The sequence below is a fragment of the Carassius carassius genome, chromosome 31 (assembly GCF_963082965.1).
Source record: "Carassius carassius chromosome 31, fCarCar2.1, whole genome shotgun sequence".
In the NCBI taxonomy this organism is placed as follows: Eukaryota; Metazoa; Chordata; class Actinopteri; order Cypriniformes; family Cyprinidae; genus Carassius; species Carassius carassius.
In genome coordinates, this window is record NC_081785.1 from 30,989,269 (window position 1) to 31,001,768 (window position 12,500).

Consider the following 12,500-nt stretch of genomic DNA (forward strand, 5'->3'; position numbering starts at 1 on the left):
TGTGTGTTAGAGAGAAGCCCCTTTCACACTGCGATTCCGGCAAATACACGGGTAATGTGTTCCGGTAATTGTTCCCGGGTCACTAGTTTTTGCACTTTCACACTGCCAGTGATTACCAGTGATATGTGCGTGCTTTCACACACAACCCGTAACGACACGTGACATCAGGGCGTGACGTGTAATGTACGAATCGAAAACGTTAGGCACGTTATACTTTCACTGAAGCAAGCGAACGATCTCGGTGTCAGCGCGGATAGTGAGGAACTAACTGATCTCTGCTTCATTGCAGTTGCACATATCTTTGCGTCGCGAACGTTATTGGCCGGTAAAAGAGTCGCGCGATAACGTGCGTCATCACTACGACACAGCATTAGATCTGGCTTTCGTTCACACAGCGCTCGTCCCGGGTCGAACCCGGCAATGTTACTAGGCCCCCGACCCGGGTTCAGTGCCGGAATCAATCCTGGGACGTGTTTGCTTTCACACAGGAGGCGACCCGGCAATGTTCCGGCAATGTGCCGGCTCCGACGTGCAGTGTGAAGGGGGCTAGAGACACTGAGTGAAGTATTTTAGTTTTAATTGATCTATTAATATATCTAAACATTTATACATCAATCTGACATGATAAATGAAGTCTAGATTCAAAGTTACACTTAACTTCACTCAGTGGGAAATCAGTGATTTTACTGATTCCACTGGCAGATACTTTTTTAAACATGAATTTTAAAGCATTTTGTTTTTTCAGAAAACAAGACTTTGCTTCTCCGGTAAATGTATCCTGTTTTAAGAATAATTAGATAATTAAAATGGAAAATAAAAATACTGAGGAAGGAAAAAAAATATATATATATATATATACATTTTATTTTTTTTATTAACAAATAATTTGTAAAAAAAAAAAAAATCAATGATCACATGATTAAATAACTGCTATAAGGTGACCAAACATGAGGCCGCAATTACTTTAAAAACTGCTTTTGTGTGTGTGTGTGTCAGTGTGATAACTACGAGATCCGGTCGGGCAAATATCTGGGCGTCTGCATCTCTGTGGCCAACAACCGTCTGTTCGTGGGGTCCATCCCGAAGAACAAGACCCGCGAGAGTATCCTGGAGGACTTCGGCAAAGTCACCGGTGAGGCGTCTGCGGCAGGTGTGTGTGAGGATGCTCCTGTGAGCGCCGCTGACGCTGTGTGTGTGTGTGTGTGTGTGTGTCAGAGGGCCTGCAGGAGGTCATCCTCTACACGCAGCCGGATGATAAGAGGAAGAACCGCGGCTTCTGTTTCCTGGAGTATGAGGATCATAAGTCGGCGGCTCAGGCGCGGCGCAGGCTCATGAGCGGGAAGGTGAAGGTGTGGGGGAACCCTGTGACCGTGGAGTGGGCCGACCCCGTGGCAGAGCCGGACCCAGAGGTCATGGCCAAGGTCAGTGTGTGTGTGTGTGTGTGTGAGCTGAAGCTGACGTCCTGACGAGACCTGACGAGATCTGATGACGTCCCGCAGGTGAAGGTGCTGTTTGTGCGTAAGCTGGCCGCTCCGGTCACAGAGGAGCTGCTGGAGAGCACTTTCTCTCAGTTCGGCAAACTGGAGCGCGTCAAGAAGCTGAAGGACTACGCCTTCGTTCACTTCGAGGAGCGAGACGCCGCAGTCAAGGTCAAACCTCTGATTCCTAACATATCGTTCCTCTGTGTCCGAGGCGTGGACTCTGCTGCTCTTTAATACTGACAACGTTTTTAACTTTTTTTTTTTTTTTTGCGTAGTTATTTTAATCTGGGCTTTTTTAGTATTAGTTTAGAAGTTTCATTAAATCTGTTAAAATAACAATATCATTTTTAAACACTGCTGTGATAAATCTAAGTAGCATACATTAAAAAAATAAATATATGTTTACAAATAGTAAATATAAAAGCCAATTATAACAAATCTTGGTTTATCTTTAAGAAATTTTTAAGGTGCTCTTCTTTTAGTTGATTTAAGAGTTGAAGTTTTCAACTCTTTGTAAATGGCAAAAAAACATTTATTTGTATTGCTGTCATGCTTTAGAAAGGGCCCGATGATGTCACTTCCTGTTTCAGTAGGCATAGACGTGATGACATCAGTGTTTGTGCATCATTAGGACACCATAAACAGCCGTAGGTCTGCATGTACACTTGTCATGAATAACCATTGAATATTCATCAGAGGAAAGCCCTTCAGTGTCTGGCTGTAAAGCTGTATTTACTTCATTAAGCAGAGCTTAGGATTTGTGCTCGTGCTTCCTGTGAGTATGTGCTGATGGGCTGTTGGTGTGTGTGCAGGCGATGCAGGAGATGAACGGGAAGGAGCTGGGGGGCGAGGAGATCGAGATCGTGCTGGCCAAACCTCCAGATAAGAAGAGGAAAGAGCGACAAGCTGCGCGTCAGACCAGCAGAGGCTCAGGGTGAGACGCTCACACACTGACACACAGCTCTGCATCTCCACACTTCAGCCCTCAGGACACACTCCGGTCCGCTCCTCAAATACAAATATATTTAATTCAAATATATTACGTTCTTCAGCTCTAAAATGTGTCCAAAATTAAGATTTAGAATTTTTGTGTTACGGTAGGCCTGTGTGTTTTTATACATCCTAATACAGTGCACACTTCTGATTTAAATCTGTTAGCTTAAGTAAGTCAGATATATTTTGCATATGTATATATACTGTATTTTTCGGACTATAAGTCGCATCTGTCCAAAAATACGTCATGAGTCGCATTTATTTAGAACCAAGAACCAAGAATAAACATTACCGTCTCCAGCCGCGAGAGGGCGCTCTATGTTTTCAGGGGTAGGCTACAGGAGCACAGAGCAGCATAGAGCGCCCTCTCACGGTTGTAGACGGTAATGTTTATTCTTGGTTCATGTCAAATTAATTTTGACAAATAATTCGCACCCGACTATAAGTCTGGACAGAAAATACGGTATATATATTTTTTATTTTAGGCCTATTACTTATATAGGCTATACATTTTCCTTAAAGCATCCCATTTTGTCCCAGTGCTTGAGAACCTGTGTCCTAGTTAAGTGCATGCAGAAACTTGTCGCCGTTTAGTGACATCACTGAATGCTCCGAGGAAACGTATCGTCAGTGTCACTCCTATTAATTGCTGTTTTGAATCCAGCAATTATTTATTTACAAATTATAAGCTCTGATTATGACAAGTGACAAAGCTTTGGTTTATTGGAGGAATAATAGGTTAACTAGAGAATAATATTTAATGCACTTTTAAAGTTTCAATCACATTAAAAGCTTATTTGTACATGAATGCATTTATATACTGTCACTGTCACTCACAGCCCAACATTAAATAACTTAATCAAGCATCAAGAGCTGTAATTAATTGAATTTATCGACAATTAATTGATCATCGATTAATCGTTGACATCCCTAATTATAAAGGGCTCATCGGATGCCAATTTTCCACAAGTTGACATGATTCATTAGAGTCTTAAGGAAAAGCCAGTTGTATTGTAAAACACCACCTTATTTTACCGTCAAAAACAGCTCTGTTCACAGTTTCGGTGCATGTCCCTTTAAGTGCTAATGAGCTCTGCAGACCCCGCCCCTTTCCTCCGTGGGGTGACGAATCGCTCCCTGTGACTGTTGCTTTAAAACTTTAGCAGTGGAATTTACAAACTAGCGCATTATAAGAAAAGGAGATTTTCAAGGATTCGTAAAAAAAAAAAAAACGTATACAATCGAGTGAACAGACACAATTATGTAGATCGGGGGCACATCTCCCTCAAAAACAAACATAATGTAACAAACGTAAATGTCGACTGCTATTTTCATTATTACACTCAACAACAGAACACCTCCATCACTCAGGAGTCATTCTTGTCTACATCTGCTCCTGCTGTGAAACAGAACTTTATTTGAATGCTGTTTTTACAAACCAGGACCAGTTCTGTCAGGTTAAGCTGAGAAACGTGTCCCTGGACTGTGTTTGAGATGCTGACGGTGTGTGTGTGTGTGTGTGTGTGTGTGTGTTCACCTGTGCAGGTATGATGACTATTATTACTACCCTCCCCCCCGCATGCCTCCTCCGGGGCGTGGCCGAGGCCGTGGGGGGCGGGGTGGATACGCCTACCCTCCTGATTACTACGGTTACGAGGATTACTACGACGACTACTACGGTTACGATTACCATGACTACCGAGGTGGATATGATGACCCCTACTACGCTTACGACGATGGCTACTCCATGAGGGGGCGGGGCAGTGGGAGGAGCCGTGGAGCTCCGCCTCCCCCCAGAGCCCGCTCGGCTCCGCCCACCCGCGGCAGGGGTGGGTATCCTCCGAGGGGCGGGGCTCCCATGGGTGGTGGGCGTGGCCGTGGCGGGGGGCGTGGCGGGCCCTTCCAGGCTCCCAGGGGCCGCGGCAGCAGAGGTGCGCGGGGGAACCGCGGTGGTAATGTGGGCGGGAAGAGGAAGGCGGATGTGTTCAACCAGCCAGACTCCAAACGCCGGCAGACCAACCAGCAGAACTGGGGCTCTCAGCCCATCGCCCAGCAGCCCCTGGGCTCCGACTACAGCTCCGGATACGGCTACAGCAACGACTCGCTCGAGTTCTCCCAGGACTCCTACGGCCAGCAGTGGAAGTAGACCAGACCCGCCCCCTCCTCACAGACATGACCCTGATTGGCCAGCAGTGTTTGTTTGACTTTTCTATCCTCCAATAGCCCTGTAGATTCTGTCCGTGGCCCCGGCGGGACGCTCGTCTTAAATAGACACAACACTTTTATTCCCACATCCTCCTCCTGCTTTTAAACTCCACCCAGAACATTTTAAAGAAGACACTGATACTTCCCAGCAAACGTGTGCGTGACACGAGGGACGCTCAATCATGAAAGAAGTCGTCCTTACTCCATTCTCATCGTCTCTCTCTCTCTCTCTCTCTCATCATCTCTCTGTCTCTCTCCCTCTCTCTCTCATCATCTCTCTCTCCCTCATCATCTCTCTCTCCCTCATCATCTCTCTCTCCCTCTCTCTCTCTCTCATCATCTCTCTCTCATCATCTCTCTCTCTCTCATCATCTCTCTCTCCCTCATCATCTCTCTCTCTCTCTCTGTCTCTCTCTCTCCCTCTCATCATCTCTCTCTCCCTCTCTCTCTCTCATCATCTCTCTCTCCCTCATCATCTCTCTCTCTCAGCATCTCTCTCTCTCTGTCTCTCTCTCTCTCTCTGTCTCTCTCTCTCAGCATCTCTCTCTCAGCATCTCTCTCTCTCTCTCTCTCTCTGTCTCTCTCTCTCTCTCCCTCATCATCTCTCTCTCTCTCTCTGTCTCTCTCTCTCTCTCTCAGCATCTCTCTCTCTCTCTCATCATCTCTCTGTCTCTCTCTCTCTCTCATCATCTCTCTCTCCCTCATCATCTCTCTCTCTCTCTCTGTCTCTCTCTCTCTCTCTCTCTCATCATCTCTCTCTCTCTCATCATCTCTCTCTCTGTCTCTCTCTCTCTCTCTCATCATCTCTCTCTCCCTCATCATCTCTCTCTCCCTCTCTCTCTTTCTGTCTGTACTAGTAGGGACTCGCTTGTAAATAAAGGCTGTCGACTAGAGCTTCCTTTTCACTGTTTCGTTTTACTTTCTGTCGTTTTTTTGCAGAAGTGGAGAAAAGAATCCACGAGAAGGAAAAAAACAGTTTTGTAGCAGGAGTGTTGTTTAAGTGTGTGTTTAGCATTTCTAGAAGTAGTTGAATTGTGTTTTTTAATAACTGATATACTGATATTATAACGAGATGTTTTTTTGGGGATTTGCTGAGGGTTTGGTCTGGCTCACCTTAAGAGCTACGGCCCGCTGGCCTGATGTTTGTATTTATAACTTTTATTTTTTTGTTTGTTCAGTTTCAATAAAACTTGATCGAGCAACTTCCACTGGTTTCTGCGAGCTTTACATAGTGTGTGTGTGTGTGTGTGTGTGTGTGTGTGTGTGTCTGTGTGTGTGTGTGTGTGTGTGTTATAGAAGAAACCCTGCATGTGTTTAACCCTCCATCTGATTCAGTTCCTTTTTCTTTTATGTTCATAATCAAGAATAAACTGCATTAGCAACAGATATATTTAAATATGCACATAAAAACGACTTCATTAGTAAGTATTTCTTTCTAGTTTTCCAGGTCAAATATCTAAGCATCTTTAAATCAACATACATTTCCTGGAGAAGCAAAATGACGATGTTAAGTCTTTTCTATCAAGCAAATCTCATTTAAATAGCTGTCGTCCCTTTAAATTCTATGTATTTTTCAGACAACTTTGACAGATATTTTAATAATTCTACATGTTAATTTAAGGATGTTTTTACTTGCCAAAAATACAAAAATAATATATACAGGTGCTGGTCAAATAATTAGAATATCATCAAAAAGTTCATTTCACTAATTCCATTCAAAAAGTGAAACTTGTATATTATATTAATTCATTACACACAGACTGATATATTTCAAATGTTTATTTCTTGTAATTTTGATGATTATAACTGACAACTAAGGAAAATCCCAAATTCAGTATCTCAGAAAATTAGAATATAACTTAAGACCAATACAAAGAAAGGATTTTTTAGAATTCTTGGGCAACTGAAAAGTATGAACATGTAAAGTATGATCATGTACAGCACTCAGTACTTAGTTGTGGCTCCTTTTGTCTGAATGACTGCAGCAATGCGGCGTGGCATGGAGTCGATCAGTCTGTGGCACTGCTCAGGTGTTATGAGAGCCCAGGTTGCTCTGATAGTGGCCTTCAGCTCTTCTGCATTCTTGGGTCTGGCATATCACATCTTCCTCTTCACAATACCCCAGAGATTTTCTATGGGGTTAAGGTCAGGCGAGTTTGCTGGGTAATTAAGAACAGGGATACCATGGTCCTTAAACCAGGTACTGGTAGCTTTGCCACTGTGTGCAGGTGCCAAGTCCTGTTGACTTGAAATCTGCATCTCCATAAAGTTGGTCAGCAGCAGGAAGCATGAAGTGCTCTAAAACTTCCTGTTATACGGCTGCGTTGACCTCTGACCTCAGAAAACACAGTGGACCAACACCAGCAGATGACATGGCACCCCAAACCATCACTGACTGTGGAAACTTCACACTGAACCTCAAGCAACGTGGATTGTGTGCCTCTCCTCTCTTCCTCCAGACTCTGGGACCCTGATTTACTTTCTTTCATCAGAGAACATAACTGTGGTCCACTCAGCAGCAGTCCAGTCCTTTATGAAGCGAGATGCTTCTGACGCTGTCTGTTGTTCAAGAGTGTCTTGACACCAGGAGTGCGACAGCTGAAACCCATGTCTTGCATACGTCTGTGTGTAGTGGTTCTTGAAGCACTGGCTCCAGCTGCAGTCCACTCTTTGTGAATCTCCCCCACATTTTTGAATGGGTTTTGTTTCACAATCCTCTCCAGGGTGTGCTTATCCCTATTGCTTGTACACTTTTTTTCTACCACATCTTTTCCTTCCCTTCGCCTCTCTATTAATGTGTTTGGACGCAGAGCTCTGTGAACAGCCAGCCGCTTTTGCAATGACCTTTTGTGTCTTGCCCTCCTTGTGCAAGGTGTCAATGGTCGTCTTTTGGACACCTGTCCAGTCAGCAGTCTTCCCCATGATTGTGTAGCCTACAGAACTAGACTGAGAGACCATTTAAAGGCTCTGCAGGTGTTTTGAGTTAATTAGCTGATTAGAGTGTAGCACCAGGTGTCTTCAATATTGAACCTTTTCACAATATCCTAATTTTCTGAGATATTGAATTTGGGGTTTTCCTTAGTTGTCAGTTATAATCATCAAAATAATTAAAATAAATAAACATTTGAAATATATCAGTCTGTGTGTAATGAATGAATATAATATACAAGTTTCATGTTTTGAATGGAATTATTGAAATAAACGTTTTGATGATATTCTAATTATATGAGCAGCACCTGTATACGCATTTTTGCACTGTGGGTTTAGGTGCGAGTCGAGGACTTTAATTTTGTCCTGTGACGTGACTTCCGCTGACGGTTCAGTAGCAAGATGGCGGCGCTGGGCTGGAGGCTTGATCGCTCGCTGAGCGGTTGGTGGAATGGCTGAGTTTGGAGGAATGAGGTGTGATCCGGGAGGTGCAGGAAGTGACGTGGATGAAGGAAATGAGATTGAGGTAGACACGGGTAACGAGGGAAATTCAAACAACGAAGAATGGAGGATAGTGAATCGGAAAAAAATGAAAAGAAAGCAGAGAGAATCTGATGGAGATAAGGGAGAGGAACAACAAAGATCAGAAATTAAAGTTATTCTGCGATTTCAATCTCCTTGTACATCAAATCCCTTGAAGGTTAGTGATGCTATTCACAAGCTGGTAGGTGACGTGCGGTTTGTTAAAACTTTACGAGATGGGAATCTACTGATTATATGTAGAGATATAGTACAGCAGCATGGATTAATGAAATGTAAATCATTGCTTGGGAAAGAGGTTAGGCCACAAGTTTGGGAAGATAGAGGGAAGGTTATGGGTGTAATATCTGGAGTGTCAACTGAGATAACTGAAGAAGAAATTAGGGTTAATGTCAGAGGAGTGCGAGTAACGAGAGTTAAACGATTACCTTTCACAAGAGATGGTGTTAAAGGGCCTAGCCTGTCTGTATTGTTGACGCTAGAGGAAGACAAAATCCCTGAAAGAATTAGAATTGGGTATGTCAGCTATATAGTAAGGCCATATATCCCTCCCCCAATGAGATGCTTTAAATGCCAGCGTTTTGGGCACATTGCAGCAGCCTGTAAAAGTAAACTCCGTTGTGCCAAATGCGGAGGGGAACATGAATACGGGAAATGTGAGAGGGGAGTTAAAATCAAATGTTGTAATTGTGGAGGAGAGCATAGTGCTGCCTACAAAGGATGTGATGCACATAAAAAAGCGGTTCAAATTCAGAACGTGAAGGTAAAAGAAAAGCTTACATACGCTGAGGCAATTAGAAAGATAAAATCTAATGACAGCAATAGGTGACCAGCACTTGTGACTCAACCCCCAGTTCAAAGCATAAATAAATGCTGCAATGTTACCAAGGATACACTTATAGTGGAAAAGAGAAGATTTGTAGCGTTTATGGTAGAAATCATCAACTGTTCTGCTCAAGCATGTAGCCGAACAGAGAGAACTAAGATAATAGCAAAAGCGGCAGAAAAATACTTGGAAATGGAAGAGATGTCAGTAGAGATCATTAATGCAACACTTATAACGGGGATATCAGATACACAATCAACATGTGGTGGTAGAGATTAATGATGTTAACCATTCTACAGTGGAATGCGAGGAGTCTAATTGCAAATGGACAAGAACTAAAACAGCATATTCAGGAGCAATCAGTTAAACCTAACATTATTTGCATTCAGGAATCTTGGCTAAAACCCTCACTTGAATTTACATTGTATGGCTATACATCAGTGCGTAACGATAGAACCCTTGCTATGGGTGGCGGAGTAGTCACATTCATCCAACATGGTGTTAACTATAGAGCTATCAACAGTAGTGAAGAGCTTGAGATAATTATAATTGAGGCATGGGTTGATAAAACAAAAATTAGAATTATAAACTTTTATAATCCTTGTCAAAAAATAACTAGGGACATGTTGGATAGTGTATGTGATGTGGAAAACTCCAAAGTTATAGTATGTGGAGATTTTAATGCATATAATACCCTGTGGGGATGTGCTAGAACAGATAGAGATGGGTATACCATTGAGGAGTTTATGGATGATAATCAGTTAGTGTGTCTAAATGATGGAAGAGGTACTAGGTATGATGTAGCTCATGGTGTAGAATCTGCAATCGATCTTACTTTTGTGTCGCAACAACTAGCAGGTACTTGCATATGGGATGTGAACAGTGATAATGCAATGGGCAGTGATCATTATCCTATTTGGATTAAAATAAGGAGTCAAAACATTAGTCTTGAAGAAAATTGGATTTCAAGATGGAGAATGAAAAGGGCCAATTGGGGGCTGTATAATTTTAAAACGAGCAGCAAATTAATTGAAGTCATGCCAAATTTGAGTGACGACATTGAGGAGTTGAATAATATGATTATTAACATAATATATGAGTCAGCAGAGGAAACAATAGGTAAAACATCTGGAGTAAAAAAGAAGAAAATGGTACCATAGAGGTCTGATGAGTGTAGAGAGGCTGTTAAAACAGGAATAAAGCCTTTAAAAGTGTTAAATCTAATCATTCATGTTTTAATTTATTGGAGTATAAAAGAGCACAGGCTAAAGCCAAAAGAATCATAAGAGAAGCTAAAAGGAAGTATTGGAGAGATTTTTGTAGTAATATTGGGACAGGAATTAAAATTAATGATATTTGGGGAATGATCAGAAAGATGGGTGGCATAAGAAGGGACTTTTCAATACCAGTATTAAGAGATAATGGCACTGAGGCAGTAACCAGTAGAGAAAAAGCTGAGATGCTTGCAAAATCCTTTGTAAGGATACATAGCTCACAGAACCTCTCCAGTGAAGAGCTAGCTATAAGAATAAGGATCATTGAAGAAAATAAAGATATGCTGGGGATGGAAATGGCGGGGGAGAGTTCACTAGATGCAGAATTCACACTGTTTGAACTAAAAAGAGCATTGATAGGTGTTAAAAATACCTCACCAGGGAGAGATGGGATATGCTATAAAATGATTGAAGAAATATCTGATGAGGCAAAAAATTTGATACTGGTTTTATATAACAAAATTTGGGAACGAGGAAAACTGCCTACTGGGTGGAAACACTCAGTAATAGTCCCTATAGGGAAACCAGGAAAGGATAAAATGAATGTCAAAAGTTACAGACCAATAGCATTAACGTCTAACCTTTGTAAACTCATGGAGAGGATGATTACTAAAAGGTTAGTGTACAAATTAGAAAGCAGAGGGCTGATCACACCATATCAGAGTGGATTTCGTAATGGAAGAACAACTATGGATCCGGTAGTCTGCCTGGAGAATGAGATACGTAAAGCACAAGTTAACAAAGAATCTGTTTTGATATAGAGAAGGCTTATGATATGCTGTGGAAAGAAGGACTTTTAATTAAGTTGAATAAAATGGAAATGGGAGGTAAAATGTTCAACTGGATCAAAGATTTTTTAAAGGATAGAACCATAGAGGTCAGGATAGGGTCTGAGTCATCAAGCACATACACAATAGAAAATGGCACCCCACAAGGTAGTGTATGCAGTCCAATTCTGTTTAATATAATGATTAATGATGTGTTTGATGGAGTGAACCAAAGAATAAACAGGGCATTATATGCAGATGATGGAGCATTGTGGGTAAGGGGCCGTAATATTGACAATTTACAGCAAAGGATGCAAACGGCAATTAGTCAGGTTGGAAAATGGTCATTTGACTGGGGGTTCCACCTGTCAGTGGAAAAAACGCAATTCATCTGTTTTTCTAAGAAAAGGGTAAAACCCACAATAGATCTTAAGATATATGGACAATCTCTCAAACAGGTTAATGACTTAAGATATCTTGGTGTGTGGTTTGATAGTAAACTTACTTTTAAAAATCATGTTCAGAAAATGGTAGACAAATGTAAGAAAGCAATCAATATTTTAAAGTGTCTTTCAGGGTATAACTGGGGGGCGTCAGGCTCTTCTTTGAAAGGAATTTATATTGCATTAATCCGATCAGTGTTTGACTATGGAAGTACAGTATACAAAACAGCAGCAAAAACTACATTAGCTGAACTGGACAGGGTGCAGGCCAAAGCTCTCCGGCTGTGTAGTGGAGCCTTCCGAACATCACCTATCCCAGCACTGCAAGTCGAAGTAGGGGAGATGCCTTTAAATCTTAGGAGGTTAAAACTTTCTCTTGCATATTGGGTAAACTTACAAGGGCATGAAAATACACATCCTACAAAACCGGTGCTAGAAGAATGCTGGGAATATGGTCGCATTGTGAACAGTAGTTTTGGATGGAACAGCAATAAAGAGGCAGCTGACATGGGAATCAGTACTATACCTTGCAGCAAAAATGTTAAATTGAGCACAATTCCACCTTGGTTTTTCTGCTATCCTGTAGTTAATTTAGAAGCTAAAAATATAATCAAGACGGGATTGTATCAAAGTGTACAGCAATACATAGAAGTAATGTATGATGACACAGTACAAATATTTACAGATGCATCCAAAGAACCAGCAGGTAAAACAGGTGTGGCGGTATACATTCCTAAATATAAAGTTATAATACAAAAAAGAACCTCAAACCACCTCTCAATCTTCTCTGCAGAGATGATGGCCATCATAATAGCACTACAGTGGGTAGAAGAAGTGAAGCCATATAAATCTGTGACTGGGAAATCTGCATGCAGACAGGATCTTTTAGATGAAGTTCATCAGATAATTTTCAGGATAACTCAACAGAAGCTAATATTAGAGTTCACTTGGGTTCCAGCGCACACAGGTATTGAGGGCAATGAGAGGGCAGACAAGTTGGCAAAAGAAGCACTTAAATCAGAACAAGTAGAAGTACAGGTTCC

General features: G+C 41.9%; 1 protein-coding gene across 1 annotated transcript in view; it reads left to right on the forward strand.

Annotated features, from left to right (window-relative positions):
* LOC132111864 (heterogeneous nuclear ribonucleoprotein R-like) overlaps positions 1–4,910 on the forward strand; it is a 12,860-nt gene extending 7,950 nt beyond the window's left edge. The window contains exons 7-11 of the mRNA XM_059519503.1: positions 997–1,132; positions 1,216–1,421; positions 1,500–1,649; positions 2,294–2,415; positions 4,020–4,910. Coding sequence (XP_059375486.1) covers positions 997–1,132; positions 1,216–1,421; positions 1,500–1,649; positions 2,294–2,415; positions 4,020–4,620 — 1,215 coding nt within the window. The 3' untranslated portion in view covers positions 4,621–4,910. The remainder of the gene's footprint in view (positions 1–996; positions 1,133–1,215; positions 1,422–1,499; positions 1,650–2,293; positions 2,416–4,019) is intronic.
* The last annotated feature ends 7,590 nt before the right edge of the window (positions 4,911–12,500 follow it).